Source organism: Opisthocomus hoazin, chromosome 2, assembly GCF_030867145.1.
Source record: "Opisthocomus hoazin isolate bOpiHoa1 chromosome 2, bOpiHoa1.hap1, whole genome shotgun sequence".
In the NCBI taxonomy this organism is placed as follows: domain Eukaryota; kingdom Metazoa; phylum Chordata; class Aves; order Opisthocomiformes; family Opisthocomidae; genus Opisthocomus; species Opisthocomus hoazin.
Genome location: NC_134415.1, coordinates 16,466,788 through 16,491,575, shown reverse-complemented (window position 1 = coordinate 16,491,575; position 24,788 = coordinate 16,466,788). Strand labels below are relative to the sequence as shown.

General features: G+C 38.0%; 1 protein-coding gene across 8 annotated transcripts in view; it reads right to left on the bottom strand.

The window, feature by feature from the left end:
* The window catches only part of LTBP1 (latent transforming growth factor beta binding protein 1), a 211,786-nt gene that overhangs the window by 73,349 nt on the left and 113,649 nt on the right, over positions 1-24,788 (bottom strand). For all 8 annotated transcript variants that reach the window (XM_075412728.1, XM_075412731.1, XM_075412729.1 and 5 more), the window contains 3 exons: positions 19,746-19,817; positions 4,689-4,811; positions 3,050-3,217 (listed from right to left, as the gene is read on the bottom strand). In XM_075412728.1, the coding sequence (XP_075268843.1) occupies positions 3,050-3,217; positions 4,689-4,811; positions 19,746-19,817 (363 nt within the window). The remainder of the gene's footprint in view (positions 1-3,049; positions 3,218-4,688; positions 4,812-19,745; positions 19,818-24,788) is intronic.

Here is a 24,788-nt window from a genome sequence, read left to right as displayed (position 1 = left end):
AACTACTTAAAGACAAGCTATGCATTGCATGCTAATATGACTGAGCATTCTCCCAAAATCACGTTCTGGCTGTTACTCACAGGAGGATTCCACTCCAGTTTACCATCTTTCTTCAGTTATGTTTAATCTATCATTATATCAAGATAATTTTTTGTACTAATCCTCTTCAAACAGGGTATCCTTTCTGAGAACGAATTTAAATACACAAATTTTCATCATCATCTATACTGCATAAGAAATGAAGATCACTATTTCTATCATTCTCTTTTTGCAGAAACCAAACCAACCACCCTGTACTAGAGGAGCAAAAGAATATCAACCAGTAACAACATTCATTCACATTTGCTACATCAGAGGTCTCATACAAGCCCTGATCTAAATTCCACTGAATTGAACAAGTCTTTCCACTGACTGCAGTAGGCTGGAAAAAAACAAGATGGGGATCAAAAAAAGCCACATCACCACTGGAAGAGAGGGGGAATAATCTCATTTGTAAGGACACTACAGAAAAAGGTAATGAAAGCCAGGCAGTAGCATCTGCTCCGATCTCTGCAGCTGCTCTACATGAGCATCAGGTTTTGCAGTCCTAGTGGAAGACTACAATGAAAAAGAAATACTGGTCAGTCTTCCTCCCCAAAGATAGCAGCTATGCTCCTTCCACAACTGGGGACTTCAGGAGTCTTGAGAGGGCAGTGCTTCATTGTCCTCATTGCTCTAGGTAAAACTATGTTGGGATGAACCATCAAAGATGTAGTCTCCCATGTGCCCGATGTGTTTTCTTACAGCTTCTTAAGAGATGTGCGGATGGGGGCATTGGTAAATTCACAAATTCTGATTTGAATACGAGGGTTTTAAAATGAATTAGCATCTATAATAAAACCACGACATACTAGCTACAGTTGCTCCACAGATTAATTAATTAAATTACACATTAAATTGCAGTATGCATTAATTGCATACTGTGTTCTGATGGTGTCATACTAGTAGAAAAGATTAAGGGTCAAACTGATTAAACTGAGTGGATTCAGAATGATGAAATATTTCTTGTTGGGAAATGCTAATATCAAAACTTGCCAAAAAAACCACCCAACTGAGGGTGGGAATTCTGGTCAAAGGAGGAAGACAGAGAAAATTTGACAGCTGTCCCTTCAGATGGCTATCCAAGATGTAGGAAATCTGGTTTCAGGTCGGATTGTCCCAAATGCAGAACAGAAATATGAGCCTTATTCTAGCACAGCTCTGATAAGTGCTCTCAACACCTGGGTATACAAAGCTGGCATCTCTCAGTCTCTCTCTTGGAGCTGGTCAACTTTGTACAAATATTTTAAAAGCTATCAGAGTGAGATAATGACTGTTTAATTCAATGACTCTTAAATTAACATGGGATGCTGCAGTAAATACATTACCCCATTTTGGAGTATCCCACTTTCACACATTTTTCATACAAAACTCTGAAAGACTATGGATTTAACCTGTTATAGAAAGGAATATCTTTTTAAATCATGGAAGTTGTCATGAAATGGGAGAAGTATTTCCCACACAGATCATCAGAATTTTCTACTCACAGATTTTCTGTCTGAAGTCTTCTTGTTATGAAAAATCCCTCAAATAACCAATTCCACACAATACTCAACGAAGTATTTTTCATGACTAGAGAGCAGCCAACTTTGCAAAAAGATATATTCTCTGCTCCAGAATACACACAATTGGGCACAAAGACTCATGCAATATTCTCATAGATGTAAAATATCTATGAGAATATATTCTCACTCCATTAAAATGCCATAGAAATATTATTAATTTGAAAGTGAGATGGACTTTTAAAATCCTGATCGGTGATCTAGCAACCCCATGGTCACGCAAGAAACAGTGGCTTTATAAATCAAGTGGAATGCTCAAAAATGTTGTCACTTCCATTTCCGTAAGCCCAACGTGAAAAAGCAAGGAATTTGTTGCTCTCATCATGTCTCTCATGTTAGCTGTGGATTTCCCAAAGCAGGTAGCTAGTTTTGAAAATCTAAATCTTTATAAAATACTCCAAATACATGACCTGTATTGTATCAGTGACACCTGCAGCAGCAACTTCAGTAAGAACAGTGGATTACTGCTACAAGCACCTGCACTAAAATATGGAACAGGATGGACATCATGTATATTACAATAAGCAATGATGCTTTTACAAAATATTAATTTATCCATACATTGGACAAAAAAATATTAAATTGATTTTGAATAAAGACTCCAACTTTGGTCATTAAAGTTTTAAGCAAAATCAGGGAATAGAAGGTACTCAAAAGCAGTGATCAGTATCTACAACATGTGGTATCTTAATCTACGAGCAGCTTAAATGAGGGTGCTGACCAACCAAGCTGGGATTTTCCAAGTCCTTATATATTTAAAAAACAGCAGGACTCCAAGTGAACATTGATAAATATAAGTGAGCTTTATGTATCAAGTAAGGAATTGTTGCGGTGAACAGTGGCATGAAATGTTTAACGGCCAGTAAGCAGCCAACACCATACATAGCACATTCCTCAAAATGGATGGTAAAGATATGAAGGAAGGTTAGAAAGCAGAGATACTCCCATACATATCCCACTAATTGTAATGGAAACTACAACACAGGTAGCTCTGTAACCTAATTCTCAAACGCCACCAGCCTTTCACTGGTGCTTTTAACAACTGAAGAGCATTAATTAGATTTTGGGTTAAGTTGCCTGTATCTATAGTCAGAATATAATGTACAATAAATTTCTCTTCATGTGACGGAGAATCAAAGTTCAAGGACACATTCTGAGATGCAAATATTGTTAATCTGGAATTCTATCACAACATATCAAAGATAATTCCTGTTTTAATCACAAATACCTATGAACAAAACTACTACATGTGTAATTATTCTACTATGATGTAGAAAACTGTCATAATTTACTGATGGACATTTCTTGTTTAAAATCAATTCCGGATTTTTTTTTTTTAAAGCATGCATAACAAACACAGGGTGGGGGGGTGGGGGCAAGAGCTTGTATTTTTAATGGGCAGTTCTTACCTGTTCCTGGATGAGGACACTTCTCACAGTGTGGGCCCCAGGCTTTGCCAACACTGCAACAGCAAAGCTGCTTGCTGAGCTGAACAGAAAGAGGATGCATGCATTGCTTTCCTGCACTAACAAACCGGTAGCAGGGACCCTTCTCTTCAGCAACTATAGGATTATCAGCTGCAATGAAAGTGGAAGAGAGGATCGTACTGTTAACGTGAAAAGCAGAACAAAGAAACACCACCAGATTTCCAACACCAGTTAAATGGATTAATATTATCATCTGCTGAAGTTTTAATTAAAACACCTACCTCAAGCCATAATCACAACACAAAATTCTTGTTTCACATCAAACACTCCTGAATTCCAACTCATCCTAGACCAAGGATAAAGTGTATTTTAAAGGACAAAAAAATATCTGCAAACCAGCAGTTGTCATGCTGCCACAATAAAGAAACAGAATCAGCTCTCTCACTTTTATGCAAGTCCAACTGCTGAAGACTACGGTCAATCACTGCCAATATACCGTTGTGTCAAGCTACATACCCACTGGAACATTGAGCTATAAGTAGGTTACATAAAGAAGACTGCAAAAGGATATATTTACACTTTGTTCTGCTTAGTTTTAGTGGGGAAGAGCTGAAGCTATGACTAGTATGAGATACAGAAAGCTAGGATCCATGCAGCTTTCTAATTTGTGCTGGGTAATATGCTCACTTAACTCAAAAAATACAAAGACTGCTTGATTTGCAACATGACCTGTAAAAGCAAAAATGAAAACCATCTTCTTTTTTCTCATATCAAACTGAAAAGTTGTAAGAAACTATTCACAATGCTGAAAAACTTTCTCAATAATTCAGTGTCATTAACTAGTAGCACAAGATAATTATGCTGAAAAAGTGAAGAAATCACCTATGGCTCTAGGCTATACTTTACTTTATAAATCTAAAGATATCTCAGATAAGGAGCTTAGGAAATGAGGTATTTTTCATTTGTAAATATTCTTCCTGAAAAACTTCAAGTGAGAAATTTAGTTGTTCTCTATGCCTTCTTTCCTTCTTGCAGAGGTAATTGATCTCAAACCAAGTAAAAGCTGATTAGCAGAAGAAAATATTTGCATTCATGCTGTTAGAACTTTTTCTTTCTCCTAATTCTTTCTTAATTTTCAGTCCTCTTAATCAGAAGGAACATGTGCCAAAGATCATCCTGGGCTGAATATTTCGTAATGGAAACTATCCAGGTCAAATCCGCAGGGCTGGAAGAGAGGAGGTCAGGACACAGATGATTTTGGCTGGGAAACTAGCAGAGAGAGGAAAAAAAAGCATGGGAAGAAGAACTCCAGGCTGGGGAGAAAGACTGTGTGTATGAGGAGGCTGGATGTGGCCTTGAAGGTTTTGTGACATGAAAACCAGGAAAAGATGGCAAGGATGCTGGACAGCCACTGGTGGAGACCAAGACTTTCAGGACAAAGAGACAGAAAAGAGGCATGAGCACTGAGACTGACTGAATAAAGTGAATAAGCTGAGATGAGGAGGCAAGGACAGCAAAAAAGATGGGGACAGCTTAGGAGAGTTGGGGCCAGTCAAATAAATCGTCATCTGAAGTGCAACTAAGTATCTATATTGGTACTTTGATTAGCACTATTACTTACGTATGCATCTTGAGAGGGTAGGATCTGGCACAAATCCCATTTTGCAGGTACATCTGTAGCTGCCCATGGTATTCAAGCACTCACCATTAGGGCATACTCCCTGTAACTGACACTCATTGATATCTGTGGGAAAATTGAAAATAATCAGATACTGAAACATGTATTACTATTCTTCTTTCTTCAGAACTTATCTTTTTCAAAATATGTGCAGGAGAACCGCTACAAGTTAACACTCCAGTTAATGCTTTTTCCCATACTGACAGCATTTGATTTATAACCTTTTAAAACACTGCTGAGAACATAACAGAAAACCAATTACGTTTATACATCATTCCTAAGCACTCTGAATTAAAAAACAAATACACTTTGACTGCCTTATCTACCCCTCTTTTCCTGACTAGATTATTGCTTGAGCAGTCAAACACAACTCATAATAACATTAATGAAGGCAAGTTTTAAGAAACGTAGTATACTTTATGCAGCATGGAACACTGCTTGACACTTTTAATAAAGTTTTTATTAATATTTGTATTCAGTAGTGCCTGAAGGTTCATTGTGCTGGAAGAAACACAATGCAAAAATACCACCTCTAGCCTAAAGAGCTCACCATCTCAACAGCAAGAATATGCTTCAGGAAACACAGAACATGTGACCTGGGGCAAAAAGGATTGCATCGGTGGGAACACAACTCTGTAATAAGTAATTACTTTGATAATGTTTGCTGTTGCGAGGCTGCTTGGATCAGTGTCACTTTCAGGGTCTCACTGCATTATTCTCCCATGCCCCAAGCATTGGGCCTCAGGCCTTTATCACACTTGGGGTTGTATCTATAAACCACTCACTCTTAGAATAGGACCTGTCCAACCATCAGCTGGATACCATCTGTAACTAAGTCAGCCAAACTGGGATTTTATTTCAGCAGACAGTAACAACGTAACTTGCACTGATAATCAAAACCTTAAAGTAATAATAAAAAAAAAACAACAAAACCCCCTAACTTCTAATTGTCTCTGTCATAAATAGTCACGTCTCCTCTTTCAGAAAAATAGAGACAGCACCTACAGAAACAGACCTACTTTAAAATGTTTACAGGCATTAGTTTTACATAAGACTTGCCCTCCTTATCCCTAAGCTAGGAAAAAATGTCTGCCTTGCTTGGTGAACAAGTTTCAAGAGGAAGTCAAATATTTCAGCTAGCTCCTTGGAAATCAGGTATTAGTGATCATTTTATCTAAAATACATAATGTTTATTACCTTTCCTCTTAGTTTTTATAAAACCTTCACCATTTTATTTGACCTCATTGTATGTTGCTGCCCAATTCAGCACAATCAATGAGGGTAAGAAGTTGATGTAAAATGTAACAGATGCACTGGAGCTGCTTTTAGAAACCTACAAAAAAATCTTTCACATTCCTACCTTTTTCTTAATTTTTCTCCACAAGTTTGGCTACCTGTCCCATTACATAGGAGCACATGACTTAAGCTCGCAGTACAGCAGACTCTAGCACGTCATGTCAGCTGCAATTTTTTCAAAATATTCAGTGTTGAGCTTATCCCTTAGCTCTTCCAAAGCTATACCTAATCTAGTATCTTGACAGCACCTGGATCAACTTCACCTCTATGCACTTAGCCACATGTGACAGAGAGTGATAATTTACAACCTAGAACTTTGGATGAAATGTGATGGAAACCACACGAATTACAAAGCATCAGTTCTGCTTCAAAGGAATTTTCAAGTGAAATTCCCAGACTACATGACTTTCCGACCTCAGAGGAGTGGGCTATTTAAAAAGGAGAATAGTATAAGAAAAGAATACAAAAAACTGCTGAAGTATTCTTCTACAGTAGTCTAATCTTTCTTTTCTAATCAAGCTTTGAGCAGGAAGATGTCCCATATAAGCACAGGAGTATCTTATTTAAGGATTGCACTAATACAGAATATTTAGTAAGTTAGACTTATTCTGATGCACTCAAGTTTTAGACAGTTTCTTCAGTTTCTTAGTCTGACTAGGTTCTTTCTTCTGCTCTGAAACCTCAAAACATGATTGAAAGCATCAACAGAATGCCAACTGATTGCAAAAGTAAGATCATCATTGTTTCAATATCGTTATCTTTTGTGACTACTGTGAGGAATGAACTGAAGTCTTTACAGCTAGCAAACTAAAGACATCATTGAAACATACTAAAGAGAAACATATTGATGCTGTTGTAAAGTTGTCAGGAGGAAAGGACATATTGCTAACCCTCCACTATCAAACACCAGGCATGACAATGAACATTAACAAAAGAGGAGACTACAAAAATACCTAGAAGTTAATAAAGCAAATACTGGCATGCTCAAGAACATACTATTGAATCTTCTACTTGTTGTCAATTCGTGTTGTCAGACCAGTCCTCAAATGCTAAGCCATGGAACAATTCTGCTTGCTTTGATGAAGCACTGACTCTGTCGTCGGAAACAAGTTAGAGGAAGAGACAGTATGCTTTACCCTGAATACGGGAAAAATCCCTATATCCAGGTTCACTTCAAAATAAAAATCCTCAACACAATTACACAGATACGCAAATTACACATATATATATATATATATGTGCAAAAAGCATACATAGATTTCAGAGGGAGAGGAAACATACAGGATGAAAAAAGTAATATCAAAAATTAAAAACCAAGATGCATACTTTTAACAAGGACTGTGCTCTTTTATTCTAATCTGACTTTTGCTTTTTATCGTTTAATAGAATTAACAGAAATGTTTTGTCTAGTGAAGACAGCACTTAAATTTTAAATCAGCAAAAAAGACAACTTAATATTAACTGTTTTTTATACTTGTTATTTTCAAGAAAAGATCAAGTCTCTTGTTTGTTAACCATTCAAATACATTGCTATTTGCTTATATGTCCTCATTATGAAAAATGTGGCACTTTTCTTTCCTACCTAGGAGGATAACTCTACCATTCTACATGTATTTAAGCAAGTTTGCTGATGACACAAAGCTGGGAGGAGTGGTGGATACACCAGAAGGCTGTGCTGCCATTCAGCGTGACCTGGACAGGCTGGAAAGTTGGACAGAGAGGAACCTGATGAGGTTCAACAAGGGCAAGTGCAGGGTCCTGCACCTGGGGAGGAACAACTCCATGCACCAGTACAGGCTTGGGGTGGACCTGCTGGAGAGCAGCTCTGCGGAGAGGGACCTGGGAGTGCTGGTGGACACAAGTTGACCATAAGCCAGCAGAGTGCCCTGGTTGCCAAGAAGGCCAATGGCATCCTGGTCAGCAGGTTGAGGGCCAGCAGGTCAAGGGAGGTTCTCCTCCCCCTCTACTCTGCCCTAGTGAGACTGCATCTGGAGTGCTGTGTCCAGTTCTGGGCTCTCCAGTTTAAGAAAGATGGGGTACTACTGGAGAGAGTCCAGCGGAGGGCTACGAGGATGGTGAGGGGACTGGAGCATCTCTCCTACAAGGAAAGGCTGAGGGAGCTGGGCTTGTTAAGCCTGGAGAAGGCCGAGAAGGGACCTTATAAATGCTTATAAATATCTTAAGGGTGAGTGTCAAGCGGATGGGGCCAGACTCTTTTCAGTGGTGCCCAGCGACAGGACAAGGGGCAACGGGCACAAACTGAAGCACAGGAAGTTCCATCTAAACATGAGGAAGAACTTCTTCCCTCTGAGGGTGACGGAGCCCTGGAACAGGTTGCCCAGAGAGGTTGTGGATTCTCCTTCTCTGGAGATATTCAACACCCGTATGGACGAGGTCCTGTGCAACCTGCTCTAGGCGACCTTGCTTCAGCAGGTGGGTTGGACTAGACGCACAGAGGTGCCTTCCAACCCCTACCATTCTGTGATGGTAAGTAACTATATAGCTTAACGTAAGTGCATTCATACTTTGAATGTTTAAAAGTATTATTGATGGACTCTTTGCATACAGCTTCATTTTAAGGAATGTTAAAAATCTATATATGGATAAATTTTATTATTTGAATACCAAAAGTATATAGGCACATAAAAAATCAAAAAGTAAAATCCTGCAAAGACAGATAGACAAGAAGAGAAAAAAACATTTACAAAACCTGCTTTCTAACTTGAATTAGAATAATTTTATTCACAACACTAGTATTACTTGTAGTACTCAAACTATATCTTGTAAGCTTGTAGAGCTGCATCTGTATGTTGTAGAAGGAAAAAAATCTGTCTGTTGTTACAATTCTCAAGCAGTTTTTCAACTTTGAATAACTTAGCCACTGAACTCAAATGCACATATATATATATTTACAGTGAAATAATAATAATAAAAAATCCTATTCTGCAGAAGGGGGTACAAAATCTGGCTTTGCACTGCACTTAAACAAATTTTGGTTGCAGGTTACAGGCTTCAACTAGCTGAGTGATCTTGAATACCTAGTAGCAAAACTGTGCTATTTGGATTTTACAATGAAAATTTCTTGACATAGCTTATATTTAAGTCTTTATACAGATAAACTGCAATTGTGAATTTTAGATTAAATTGAATTTAAATATAATCTAAATAGAAATGATGCATGTTTTTACAAATCTGACCCTTATTTAATGTCACTGCTGAGAATAACTGGCATAGGAGCGCATCAGATGCATTTGTCGATAGTAGAGCATCCGGTTTTAGAGTTTTGCCTACTGGCAAAGGTTTCATGGCATTATTTACTGAAGTGGCTAACTTCCAGGTAGATGGAATCTTCCTATAATTCATCCATATACAATCATCTTTCTTTCTAAATGATTCAACTATTCTGCAGGAAACATTCACAGATGCTGTCATTACTGCCTCTGTATTAAATATCTTCCCAGATGAACAGTTATTGTATGTTTAGTATTTAAAAATACAACACTCCATTCACACGTACTCTGTTATTGCCATTTAATGTGGGCACTGCTACATTTCTGTACTGGCTTATATGCATGTAAGTACCGATAAACGTTCCTTCTGGAGTTCCTGATATGGATATTCCTCTTGCTATATTTGTCCAATTTTTAAAGTTAGCTTTATTGTGCATGTTCTGATGCTTCAGCATAACTTAATTCTAGTGTATTTTACTGCCTTTTTTCCAGGTCATGTGTTTTTAATGAACTCATAGAATTACTGAGCTGATACTCTGTGCTGAATTACACAAGCTTATCTAGGGATTCAACAGAAACAAGCCACAAGTTGATAAAAACCTTCACATTTTCAAAAGAAACATACATGCATGTAAGAATAGTTTTATTTAACAACTTTGGGAAAAAAAAAGCCTTCCAGATTTACCATCTACTTCATTTTATTTTATTTCAGACTGTGGTAAAAGGCCACCTACCCAAAACGTTTCCTACCACGTGCCAGCCTGCCCAGCTGTGCAAATTGCACTGGAATCAACTTGTTCAGGCAGCTGGAAAAGAAATCTTATTCAAGATTAACAGACTTGGTTTTTACCCGTCTATTTCTTGTATATGGACATAAAAAACATTTCATTTTTAAATTAGTATAGCAGTAAGAATTCATTTGCTCCATTGTGTCTGAATAATCTTTTGTTGTGCAGAAGTAGAAACTGACAGCATGCTTGTAGAGTGATATCACAAACACCTTCACCTACATAGAGGAAATATTTTAAAAGGCTACGTAGCAGTACTATAAAATCATACATATGTAAATAAAGCTTCTTAAAGAACAACTAAATACTAATTTTCAGTTTTCAAGGAAAACAGAGTAATGAAGGTCCACTGGTAAAAAGCTGCTGTGCAGGTGACAGAAAAAAAGGGTTAAGCAAGGAGCTTTTCCACACATCACCTTGCATGGCTCCACAGTCAGCTCTCACAATAGATGCTGTTATTTATGATTCATGAAGAACTGGTAAACAGAGCACTGATTTTGTGATAGCTGGTGCTTGATAATGTGAATGACTTGACCCTTCTCAACGGTAATAAGTTGGTGTGACCCCACTGGCATGGAAGAAGCATTGTCATTCTGCACTGACTGACAGCCTGACCCTTTGCTGTTACTCTTTAGTATTATACATGTCAAATACATGGAACTGGTCCTTGACACACTGTGCTCCTAGATTTGGTAGTCCATCCCCATGAAAGCTTGACAAGAAATGAAAGCTTTACTCTTAATTTGGGTCTATTGAGACGGCAGTGGACACCACATGTCATCCCAGTGTGACACTGCTCTCACAAGTTCATTCAAATGCACAGAAGCTTTGCCATAATCAGGGTCTTGACAGTGGTGCCGGAGTCCTACACAAATGAAGCTGCCATGTCTCAGCTCCTCCTACACCCTCTTCTAAGCACACAGCTTGATATATGGTGAGGTTAGCCACCATGCTCTCCTCCAGAGCCACCACAGCTCTCCTAGCCTCAAACAACCCAGATGTAACCAAACCGCTGCCAATCCATCCCACAATCTTCCCCACTAAGGAGAACTTGAACAGACTCCCTTAACAAGAACAGTTAGGATCTGATAGGATCCCGCAGATTTTTATAGGTCTGCTGGGTGTAAGGTCAACCCGCTCTCAGAAAATGCAATGTGTTAATGACTCACTGCCACCGAATTTCCTGGGGAAAAAAGACAAGCTAAAACAACCATTTCCTAACTGAATGCCTGTCTGCTCATGTGAAGAGTGTGACTACAAACAAAGTAATCTTCATGACTTCAAATAAAACCACCTCCAAAACCAAGCAGAGGTGAAGGAGGAAGATGGGAACAATGTAAGATGGTATTCATTTAAACACAAAAGCACATGCTAACATTGAACTTGTTATAAACCATGATAATTATATATTGATTTACCAAATCCAAACCCATCTTCATCTTCAAAGAACTTGACATACTTCAGTTATTAAACAGAAGATGGAAATAAATGGATAACTTGGATATCAAAATGAAAATGTCTTTTGATTTAAAATAATGAAATACATTTTACTTTACTCATGGCTTTTCCTGCTTGTTTTCTAAGAACGCTCAAGAACAAGTTTTATTTGGATTTTTGTCCAGGGTAAGTCACTCTTCAAGGTTTCACATTAGAAATACCCCAAAACACAACTGTGTTTTGAAAGCATTTTACCAGAATCTTGTTCCACAAATAGTTAACGGAATCAGATGAAGAACTGACCTCCATTTTTACTCATGACCACACATACACACATTTCCAGTTAATAGGGTGAATATCACAACAGTAAATTAAATTTCACTAAGTCTAAGTGCCTGCACTTAGTTAATGCAACAACCTATTTTTTTCTACTAACTGATTTAGGGAAGGACCAAATAGTCCAGAAGAAAGAAGAAAAAAAAACACCCCAAACTTTTCAAAAATGACCTAACCCTTATTTGTTACTTTTCTCTAAACAGTTCTTCCTGGCTTAAAGATCCAAAACCCCAGTGGCTTTTCAACACCTCAATCTATATCATGAGGGTCAGGCTCTTTTACTGACGTATGTAATTCATTGATTTATTTGTTCAGCGCTCTTACAAGCATTGCACACAGGAATTCTGATGACTGAAAAAAAAATATATGAATCAAAACTTTGAAAGAAGTTAGATACGGGATCAAATTCTGTTCTAAGGTACTTAAGGGACAGAGCAGTTACACACCTAATGGAAGTTCTCCCTCTGGCTATTGCATAAGTATATGTGTACAGAAGGGCACAATGTAGTAGAATCGTTCTCTGCTGTATGTTGGTGCATGGAACAAATCTGTGCTGGAGGGTAGGACATGTTTCAGAAGGTATTCTCTTCCAGTGTTCAGGTTGCATTCTCCATTGCTACAATGGCTTTTCAAGTAGTTTAAAACAGCCTTTGGGCTGCATTAGCTGCTGTTTGACACTACTTTGGTTCTCTGCTGGAAGCCTACATGCAATGTTCTCCTACATTTCCTTGAGCAATGGCATGCCTAAATCAATCACATTCAGGAAGTGAATCATTTCAGCTTTATTCCAGGATTAATAACACCATAACGTAGCCTGAGTATCCTTTCTCCAAGGATAACAAACCATGCCAAGTGTAAACATCCAACCCTAGGAAAAATTCCTGGGCCTACTTCTAACGAGATCTGTACTCGTCTGTCACTTACCGCTCAAAAGAAAATGCTTTGCTTGGTTACTGTAAAACATGCCGAGTGATTTATTGGGTGCATCATAAAGCTACTGTAACCTCCTCTAATTTGCCCACTTACTGAAATACTTTACTTGGATTCCTCAGCAAGCAAATATGAAAATGCTTCACAGCCTATTGGCATTCTACACATTAACATCTCAAAACAACCTGAAGAGCCTGATGCCTGCTAAAGCCAAGCAAAGTTGTGCAGAAGGACTAGCTGATTAACAGAGAGCTGTTGTGCCACAGACCAACCTACAAAAGCTGGAATATCAGCCCTGTAGTGTTTCCCTGTGGCAGCCTCCAGCTGGAAGAGTACTTAGGAAGAGAAGTTTATTGTGTTTTGGCTGTGTTGATCATTGTAACAGCTCTTCAGACCACCCAGGCCCAGCCGGCCTAATGCAGAATCGCAGGAAACACTAAGGTGGTGTAAAGCTGTCTTCTCTCCCTTCAGCCTTGTAGCTCATTTGGACACATGAAGCAAGTCCACCCTCTACCCTTTTCAGATAGCAAGCGAGGCCCATATTTGGTCACAGACATAACGGAATTTGAAACATTCTTCCCTATAAAATGAAAGTCATTCTTTCATCTCCATGCTTAATGCACTGAATTTATGGTCATCAAAGTCACAGCTTGGAGCATTAAGCCACATTTATAGATTTAACTTAAAACCAAAATACTAGAACGGAACGTAGATGTTTATTAATGTGTTCTTGTCAAAGCTGCAATCTTCTGACAGTATGTTATTTAAATCTATCTGCTCATTTTAATGAAAATATTTTTGCTCAACAAGAACAGTCTATGAGTTCAAAAGTGTCAGGGGTCATTACCAGAATTTTTAACAATGTAAATGTAACCAGAAATAGTCTTTTAATTTGTTACTTGAAAGTAATCACTATTACCATTCATGTAAAGAATGCAGTCAAATTTCTTTTGAGAAGCACTGGAACTTTGAAGTGATAGTATCAACTATGAAACTTGGATAAGAGTGCAGTGTTTTTTTTTACTATAAGACGTTCAAGTAACTAAAAGACATTTAAAATTTTCATAAACAAGGCTGAAGAACACAAAGAAGTGATTTAGTATTAATTAAAACCATAATAACTTTTTTGGAACAATAGATCTCATTTGTATACAATGTATTTTCTATTTTACACATTTGGTAGGTGACTTTCGATAACAACATGAATAAATCTGTCTCAAAAGACAATGAAAAATCCAGATTTTCAAAGTCACATTACTTGCATAAACAGAAAAAAACAACTTATAATTTCACAGTTTTTAAGACAACACATGATACAGATGACAAGGCATAAAAACTGAATATGCAACAGCCTCCAGCTAGAACAGTCATGATATCCAGAAAGTTCTTATGAGAACTGAACCAAGGAAGGGAACTTGTAGAAGCAGAAAGCCTTATCAGGCCACCACAGCTCTGGCAGCCAGTTGTTGCTAGAAAGTACTGCAGCCCTTCCCTTCCCTTCCCCTCTGTCCCAAGTGCCTGGTGCCGCAGGACACTACAAACCAGCAGCCCACAGATGATTTCAGGCCTAAACACCACAGAAAGTTATATTTCTGAAGGGGGACTTCTGCAGTTAGCTCTGAGACCAGATTTCTATGCTTTTCAAAAACTGACTGACATTGTTTAAATGACTTTTTCTATTTTCATAAAAATGAACAGACAATCTCCTTTTGATGCAAAGCGGACACTTTGCCTTTCAATAAGAACCTCACACACTTAAGACACTTTGCTGCATTTAAGCAAAGCAAACCTAGATCAATTATATACTAATTAGAATTTATCAAAGTACTGGGCAACTTCTTAATTAGAAATGGCCTAGTAGTCATCCATCAAATGTTATTTAGTAATATCTGCCTTGACAGATGTTTTCATGCAGTTAAGTGCTTTAATATGCACAATATCTCATGTTGCAAACTAAGACTGGAATGTATAATTTATGTTGCATTTCTGACAAGTTGACTCATTCTGGTAGGTATATGCTATGCTTCACTGGGGGTGCCATCTGACTGAATGATCTCCAAATTGGCTCAATATGCAGGCAGCCTTTTTCATTCTTTTTATGAAAATTAATTACAACTGTACCTACTACCATCACTGAAAATACTGTTACAATTGTTTCAGCTATAGCTGTATTGTTAACCACTATTAATCTCCTCAGTTCTAAGAAAAACATAATATCCAGATTTTACTGCCCCCATTATAGTTGATTGCTTCAATAATAACCTGATTACTAAGAACAACAAGGAGTAAAAGAAACAAACAACAAGGTTTGGTTGCTAATGAAACTATTGCAATATATATTTTCTCAAATTACAGTAAAACCAGTTGCTGATTCTAAGAAATGAGCCACTGATTTCTGTGAGCTAACAGAGTAGCAGCAGTAGAAATCAATCCAACTCGTTTAGTGTTTCTGCGTGGAATTTACTGGAATGCAAGTTTGCAAGCCACACTTTTCAAACACATAATCAATGTCCAAACAGCAACCCAGCCCAGTTTCTGGAGACATATTTATTTCTCAGTATGATCATCATAAAATAACTTCTGTGAAAGAAGGTTGTTAACTTAGTAGCTAAGTAACATTAAATAGCATTTCTTATGAAGCTAAGCTCTTTTATCACTTAAAGGTAATAAAATATATATACAACATGTAGAGAAAACAGATTTATAACTGTATTTTACGGACAAATGTAGGAATATACCCCCAACATTCATTTTAAATCATGATGAAGCCAAGGGAAAAAAAGCTTCAAGTCCCCAGAGCATGATTACAAAATCTGAGCCATCAATGTGCAAGTACTAGTTTCTGCAGGCTCATATACATTTAAGCATATAGGGACTTTTCAAGAATTTCCATACACAACTTCTTACTTCATTGAAAAACAAGAAGTGTTCAGGTATTTTTCCAGTTCTTCAAGATAAGATTTTTAAAGTGCTCTATTGGCAATATGTTTGTTTCCTGAAAAATTAATCCAACATTTTCACCAGCTGTTTTTTTCATTCTGTTTCAGTTTTCCAAGAAAACCATTAGCAGAATGAGGAAACAGTAAGTATAATTCTAAACAAGGAATCAGAAATTAGCATTGCATGCATGTGGATTCTGACAAAGAAGTTGAAACTCTGATAAACTGTATTTTGGCTTTAATGACAGCCTTAGGGCATCTATCTGTGTACATGTAATAAATCATCCCATTGAAAACATAATTACTGAGAAGGAAAAAAGCTTTCTTGATAGCAATTACACTAAACTGGTTGAATTAGCATACCCACAGATGGTTCTTTGTTGTTCTTCATACACATTAGAGAGAAGAATGTTTTGTTACATTAGTTCACTCACTTGAAAGAAAAAAAGCAGCATCTGGTTGTTAATCACGCTAATACTACATAAGCTTCGTAAACTAAGGAGGCTTTTGACTGCAAAAACAATGTAGAATAAAAGGTTAATTAGGCTTTCAGGCACGTTTTCAAAGGTAGCGAAAGTTGGACAATATCTAGGTGAAAACAGTAATCTCTTTTAGCTGCAGGCAGGGATTCAGCACTATATCCCCATTACCATTTGGTCTGGAAACGCTGGCCTTTTCTGAGCATGGACACAGCATGCACACCCTTTCAGCAAAGAATAATCTAATTAAAATGTATACTTGCATATGGACATGCTGTGCCACTCCTTTCCAATCTAATTGTAAGGATTATTACAAGAATACAAATACTCCCTCTGCCTGCAGCTTAAACAGGTTTCTCTTCACAATTATTGCTGTTGCTTTGCTCCATCTTTGTGATATGGACAGCTGTTTCTTTGTTAGCCCTCTCCTCTTCTCTTCTAGAAAAGCACATCTGATTCAGGTAACACAAACAAGACGCTTTTGCCTGATCCATTGAGCAGCACATGCTAACGACCATTTCAGGACTGAAAGGCACCTTGCCAGCAGCTTTCACATCTGAAGCTAGCTTTCCTGATGACCATTCAAACAGAGGTCAAAATCCTGATCCTCTGAAAGAAAATGGTAATCTTGTTACTTACTTCGATAGGATTAGATGTCATCCTGGCTTTGCTTCATGGGTATTCCTTCTCCCAGTTCCTTCCTTATTCATACCTCCTTTTTGGAGTGTGTTGGTGAGTAAATTATAGAGAAACCACCCAAGCCTCTATAAGGCAATACAGGGAACCTGTAGCAGTCATCAACTCTGTCCTCTCCAGAAAGTTAAGACATTGTCCCCATCCTCATTTCACCAACAGTCTACTTCCTGGTGGGATTATCTGACTCCCATTGTCTGATTAAAATCTAGGTTATAAATTTCCATGTATCAATGACAAATTATATTTAGAGTCTACAGCTCTCTCTCTTCTGGGATAATGATAGCAGTAATAAAAGAAACTGTTTAAAGCCTCATATTTCTTGCAGTATTAGTTATGTAGTAAAAAAATGTGTCAGGAAAAACTATCAAAACCCCATACACCAAACAATGACTAGCATCCCAGGTACACATCTATTCCTGCACACTACCGTGGCAGGACTTAGCTCCCTCTTATGCTCCTACCCAGAGACATATCTTTTCCCTCTCTATCAGCCTGTCACCACTCAACGAAATAACTTCCTGGCCTACTTCTGACAACCTTCACAAGCACCAGACCATTTTTTAACTGTCTGTAGCCCCCGATTAAAGATCTTAGTTTCCATGAAATAAGGTTTGCCAACACCTAGGTACAATACCTTGAAACAAGGCGAATGCCCTACTCACCTTTAAATGCCTGCTGGGTTGCTGCTGGCTAGGAAGCCATTGCGTATTAAGTGGAATTTGCACACAGCTACTGGAGGTATCAAAAGCTCCTGTCTCTCTTGGACCATGTTCAGAGGGATGCATAATGGTACTAACGCACCATGGCATCTTCCAGACACTTTCTGTGCTCAAAGATCGAAATCCTCTCTTTGGCAGACTGCAAAACCTCATAACTAATAGGCAGAATGAGACAATCTCTTGAAATGGCTGGAAGCATCTTGCTGAAATATACGCACCACCTGCGAGTTTAGTTTGAGGTGTGAAAAGGTGGCCCATGTATGCCTTACACTCATCTCCTTCACCTTTTCACTTTGCAGTTCTCATCAGCAAGTTGACATCAGCATCTCCCCATTCCTTTTATTTACTAAGTGGATTCTACAGTCTATCACCACAGATCAGGGAACAAGCTCTTGAAATGCAATTTTCAGCTCTTCTCCATTTAGTTTTTCACTATTTTGACTCAACCCAATTTTCTCTTACAGTCCTCCAAATGGCCCTACTCTGCAAGCTGGTACACCACTAGACAGAGAACTAAGCAGCAGACAGGCTCAAGCACCTATACTTTCAGATAGCAGCTCACATCTCGCTCAGCACAGGAAGCAGCAAGATGTTTGCGTTAAGTGCTCTACAAACTGTATTTTTTTGGTTGGCAAAACTGGTTCTCTATGTGGCTGGCTGCCGCACATTCCTGCATCAATAACCTAATTGAAAGTTTTCAGTTAAATAAAATTCACTTTATCTCCATAGTGCCTACATATAACCTTTAATGCCAATTCCCCTTACATTTTCTCCTTCTCTCCACCATCACTACTATTTGTTGGAGTCTCTTCTACCCTTGCAGTGTCAACAATGACTAACAAACCTGACCACAGGTCAGTGTCAGCCTCACTTGAACTCATTCTTCCCTTACTTCCCAAATCTCTCTCCAGAACACCACTGCAGGATTGCTCACATCTTCTCAGAGCTCTTTCCTCTTGTTTGCTTGAGCTGTGCCAAACCAACCAGACAAGCAATTAAGCTTTTTCCTACATCCTTATCTGGCACCTCTTTTCAACACTCCAAGACACACAGAAAGAAGGAGCATATGTTTATGGTCATCTGTTCAGCTTCATTAGGTAGAGATGTTGTAGGCCAGGAGAATGTGAATGCTCCAGGCCTTTCTATGTAGCTGCATGATCATGCAGATACCACATCCCTATATGTTTTAATAACTTCTGTGCTTACAGCCAGGAGATATAGGGCATAATCTTGGAATAACACAACTTATACAGTACAACTCCATACACACTTTACGTATGTGGTTTTTAATTTCCACTTGCCAGTGACATTATCTGTCAGTTCTCAGTACTGTTGTATCTAAACTCCTAAGTCCAAAAGAATTGTTCTCCAATTATTCTATACTTTCATGTTTATAGAAATTATTCTCTGTTGCTAGTCTCATCTGACTTAACTGAGTCTTTAGTCTGCAGGTTCACTGTTTAGCAGAAGAATTGACAGAACAATGTGTTTCTGCTGAAAAACAAAGTAAATGAACCCTTATGAAGCCGTCTTTATATATCATCAAAGAAAATGAGAGCACACGTAAAAGCTTTAAAAGATTTTTGCCCCAGAGCAAAAATAACCCCACCACTGTGGAGCTGCCAATCTTTGGAAAGAGTTACAAGTAAACTCAGCAGAGAAGGCTCCAGGGAGACTTTATTGCAGCCTTTCAGTACTTAAAAGGGGCTTTTAAGAAAGATGGGGACAGGCTTTTTAGCAGAGCCTTTTGTGATAGGACAAGGGGTAATGGTTTTAAACTAAAACAGGGTAGATTTAGACTGGATATAAGGAAGAGTTTTTTTACAGTGAGTGTGGTGAAACACTGGAACAGGTTGCCCAGAGCGGTGGTAGATGCCCCACCCCTGGAAACATTCAAGGTCAGGTTGGACGAGGCTCTGAGCAATCTGACCTAGTGGTAGATGTGCCTGCTTATTGCAGGGGGGTGGAACTACATGGCCTTTAAAGATCCCTTCCAACCCAAACTATTCCATGATTCTACATTCAACATTTTTTTTTCCAAATACAAATCAATGGACTGGATGCATTCATCTAAATCATAAATATCAAAAAAACTGTCACAGGAAACCGGTACTCAAAATAAACACAATCAATTGTGGTCACTGTCGTACCTTGACAAAATGTAGCATTGATCCTCTTGTAGCCTTGTGGGCATTCCATCATAGGACTGAATCCATGGTAAGCTGAAGAAAAAAATTACATCAGTTAAATACTGCTGATTCATATACTTATTTAGAGAGCCCGACAGCCAAATTATTATCTAACTATAAAAAAGTCATTATAAGTTTTTCTGATGTATGGTTAAGCATAAAAGGTCAAGAAATTAAAACTGAAAGTTGTAAGGGTAACCTTAATTCCATCTCTTTCCACATGTATACCACTTAAGTCTTCAGTTTTCCTGTCACATGTATTTTTTTTTTCCAAAAAAGAAATCTTTGAAATCAGGACATTATCTTCCATCTTAGTTGTTCTCAAATATTCATATAATTACTTTCCCAAACCAGCTACAAATATCATGTTGGGAAAGATACAGGTGAAGACTCGTGATGGAAACTCAATGGTTTTAAAACTGAAAGCAGCTTTAGAAGACAGAAGTATCTTCAGTCTGAAGCACAATTGTTGGGTATCATTTCTCCTGCCACAATGAATTAAAAAAATATTTGAAATACCTAGGAAACAAGCAAACGACCATTTAAAACAAGGCAAAAGGAAGAAAAAGGCACATTTGTGATTCACCTAACAAAGTCGCTGAATTTTAGAAGACCGTGTGACTTATTGGCTGATCAGTGTAAACTGTCAAGGACGTAACAACGCTGTGAAATACAGACTGAATTCAATTTTGCCAAAACAGAAAGTGTCCAGTTAACTAGATTTTTGTTTCTAATTCTTGTTTCTTTCCTCCACTTAAGGTTGCCTTTGAGAATACAGAAAACTGTTTATTGATTCTTAAACTGTTATAACATCATAAATGAGAGCAGTAACTTCTTTGTATGGTTATGCACTAAAAGCTAACGTCTCGGCAAAACCCAGTACTTTATTAAACATATAGGACTAAACTTTTGGCACTATGATCACACAAGTGCCTTTAATAAGAGTCAAAAGAGTTTTTTCATAATTTCAATGGTACATCAGAGATACCTTACATTTGGTCAGATGTTTTCCTTTAAAAGTGTTCTAAATGTTCAGCAGGAAAAAAAAAAATCAAATGCATTACTTTCCATCTTTACTGTATATAAACCGTCAAATAAGACAGAATATCTGAGTGAGATAATGTTTTCAATTGGCTTCACTTCACACGTAATGCCCGAATTGCACATTTATCCCTGCAACTTATTTTAAAACTGGTAACTGGTTGACTATAAGGGTGGGTAAAAAGAAAAAGAATTATTTTCATTACTTCCAAAACTTTTCCTATTCTTTGGAAAAAATTAAGTGATGATCTTGAGTAGCAGCTTTAGAGTGAGATAGTTTTATTTCAAATGGCTGTGAAATATTTAAAAGAACTGCTTAATTAAAACATTAAGATTCTCATTAGAGATGCTTAAAGTGATAAAATGGTTAAACACAAAAATAGTATGGGTCAAATATAGCAACAATATTCTTACAGTTTTGAACACATTTTTCCATCTTTACATGGACTACAACCATTTTAACACAAATTAAAATTTGAAAATTTTGTCTCTCACCATAAAAGTGGCAGCTACACGTTTATTTTCAAAGCAGCTCCAATCTTTTCACAATGTTACTATTAAAAACAGTTGAAATTTAAGGTGAGATTTTCAAAAGTGCAATATGTTATTGTGGTCCCCAAAAATGTCTATGAAACTCCTAATGCTCATGTTGATAGAGTCAGGTTCATAATTGCACTGATTATGTCCTAACCTATCTGTGTTTGCCATTAGAGACCTGATTCAATTCACACTAAAACCAAGAGAGTCTCTCTAAATTTTGTGGTACCCTCCAGTACAGCCTGGCGGAGGAAAACAGAGGAAGAGCAGAGCTCTTCCAGTTGTAGATGGAGACAGGCCCATAAGCTATGCCAGGACTTTTCCAGTGCTGCAACGCATTTTCCCTTCCAGGGTGACTCAGCTGCTCTAGAAAATGCAGTGGTGGAGTGAGGTCAGAGATTTTAACCTCTCCCTCCCTCCTCATCCTCCTACTCCCACACTGAACAGGAAACAGCAGCTTACTAGCAGCTGTTTTCTTCCTTCAACAAAGAGCAGCAACGTAAGCAGGTCGCAGTAGAGCAAGGAGCTTGTTCAGTGATGGCTAGTGATCCGTGTGGGAGCTGGATGGAGTCCTACATTACTTGTCCTTTACTCACTTAGACAACCTGTTTGTAATTATTAACTGTTAGCAAGAAGCCTGAACAATCATAACATTCCCCGTGTAACACAGGAATGCAATTTGTCTTAAAAGCTGTCTTCTATAGAAACCCTCAGAAATTGAGATCCATTCCAAAATTTCTTCTTTTGTTTTTCAGTAATATTGAATAACCTGTAAACTTGCAGACATGGGAGCTGTCTCAGGCCAACACACTTGACTTTGCAACAAGACAGAAGCCCTGACTGAGCCGTGGCTATTACCCAAAACACGCAAGTACATCTTTATAAAGTCACAACGCCTTATTTAAGTCCATGGGAACAAGACACGCAAACTTACGTACATCTGTGACTAGCTGGCTGAAAAGAGAAGAAAAGTACCTGCTAATGAGACTGAAGTATATGCTTCAATATTTTGCTGAAGCAGGTTTCACAGACAATCATGATAAATGCAACCTGATTACTTATTATTGTAAAAACAGGCCAATCTTAAAGTTTATGAAGCATAAATCCATAAAAGCTAAAAGCATTCTGTTTGCTTCCCAAAAGCCTACAATAAAAAGGGTGATACCAATTTAGTGAAGTATCATAATGGGTCAAAATTATGTGGGACTAACTTTGTCTGCAGAGACACTACCATGGACATCACTTAACGGATAACTTGGTAATAACTTACTTGACTCCCAAGTTTTTCCATCCAATATCACATATACATATATATATGAAATATAAAAAACTATGCATACTATTTTTACCACTGAAATGTTCTCATTATTGTAAAAAAATAAAAATACTTGATGAAATATAAATCCTTCGGCAGCCACTCCACACTCTCATTAAATCTTATCATAAATTTACATTTATCTTCATGAACTGTTTGCTCTACAGAAGCATAACACTATGATACTGACATGAGGCTTAATTTGACACCAATGCTGAAAGGACACTTAGGCCCAGAGACAACTTTGAAAGTTCAAGTCGTGAGCCTAAGTTCAAACCAAACATCTGTAAAACTCTTAGTTGCTTTAAGATTACTTAAACTCTTGCAACACTCAGAATTTATCACCGTAAGATCTGAAAATTCACCATTTGCATCCATCCAGAATTGCCGTAAATCATGGCATGATTGAACAGCATCATGCTGAACTCATTCCTAAATCAAATCTAGACTAAGCAAATACATATGCCTCTACCAAAGCTTCCTGACAGATTCAGTGAATATTCTTGAAGCATACACCTATCAAATCATACTCTTTATATAACGTAGTAGTAGATGACACTGTATTTTAACCTGGAGAAAACAGTACGCCCATCTCCTCCTCCCTTCTTAAAACACTAATGTACAGTGACAGCTTCCACCTAGAAAGACATCTAGGAGATACAAACCCTTACTTTCCAGGAATGCTTTAATCACAAGGATAGGATTATTCCAACTGGCAACATTCTCTGTCTCCTCTTGAAATCATACAGTTACATTCAAAAAAATAATTTCAGATTGAGCCAGAAAGCAGGAGTGAGCATGACTCATACCATAAGTAATTAAGGACACTGGGAAAGAGACTGGGTTTCCAGCCTTGTTCCAAGAATTGTTTCTACATTTTAAGGGTTAGGGCATCTCCTCATAGATATAAAATGTAGATTAGAAATGTTTCTGGCAGATAATGGAACTCTGAATTGCCACATCTTGAGCAAGTATGCGAGCCATTAAGCTTTATTATAAAATGACAGTGCTCATCTCATTAGCATTAAAAAAAAATATTCTTACTCAGTGCCTTGATAAAAAGGGTAATGGACTTCCCTTCAGGAGAAGTTTTAGGGTGAGTTCAGGCACTTCTCTACCCAATTAGGAAGCAACTGGGGGCCAGGATTTTGGACATGGTTTGTCCCAGTGTTTCCCTGTTTACTTGCTCTTAACATCACGTCAAGTACGTTGGCACTAAGTAGCTGCCTGATCAACACGTTGTCCATTGTGGATTCCAGGCTGAGATGACTAGTGTTTTATCTGAGCCACGAAGAACCAGCAAATGGGCTTCGCTTCAAACCAGGCACCAAAAATTTGTATTAGTAGCTCCAACCAGTTTTTGGCTGAAACACATTTCAGGCTTTTGTGATTTTTCTCTTCGCACACCTGTTGTCCCAAAAGTGGGATCGTTTACCCAGTGTGCAGTACGCCAATATACACACAGAGCAGAGGTATTGTCTTTACTGCACATTTGCGCAGATATGGGTGCTAGGTGATAATTCCACAAAGCTAGCACACCACTTAGTAAAGCCAGAACAACTATACACTCTTACAAAAACAAATAAATTACTTGTTACATTCCGACTGGTTCATCGCGTTGCACACTTATCTTAGAAGTGTACTCCTTCCTTCCTTAACTACACATGCTCACAAGCTGGTGGGGGAGCAGTCTTTTTGGTTCTGAATTGAGTTGGTGGTCACAATCTCCCCCTGCTGCCTTTTACCTTTTTCCTAGTTACCCTAGATCTTTGTTTTGAACTTAATGCTTCTTCGGCATTCATCCAGCTTTCAGCGCCTTCTGGGCTGGATGTTCCCCCTTTATCAGTCTGTTAGCTTCTCTTCAAGGGCATGATTGTTAGTCAGGCATGCATCGCTTACACAAAGTAGTCCAGTCTAAATTAAACAATGTCACTATGACCTAAGCATTTCTGGCCTCTATCATTACAACCCAAGCATCGCTATGCTCTGAATATTTCTGTCTAGTATCACACCTACATCCATTAAGCAACATTGTGCTTGCCCATGTGCTTCTGGTGAACAAGACTTTCACTTTTAGATAGATTGCTACTTCTTTGGACAAAGCTATGCAC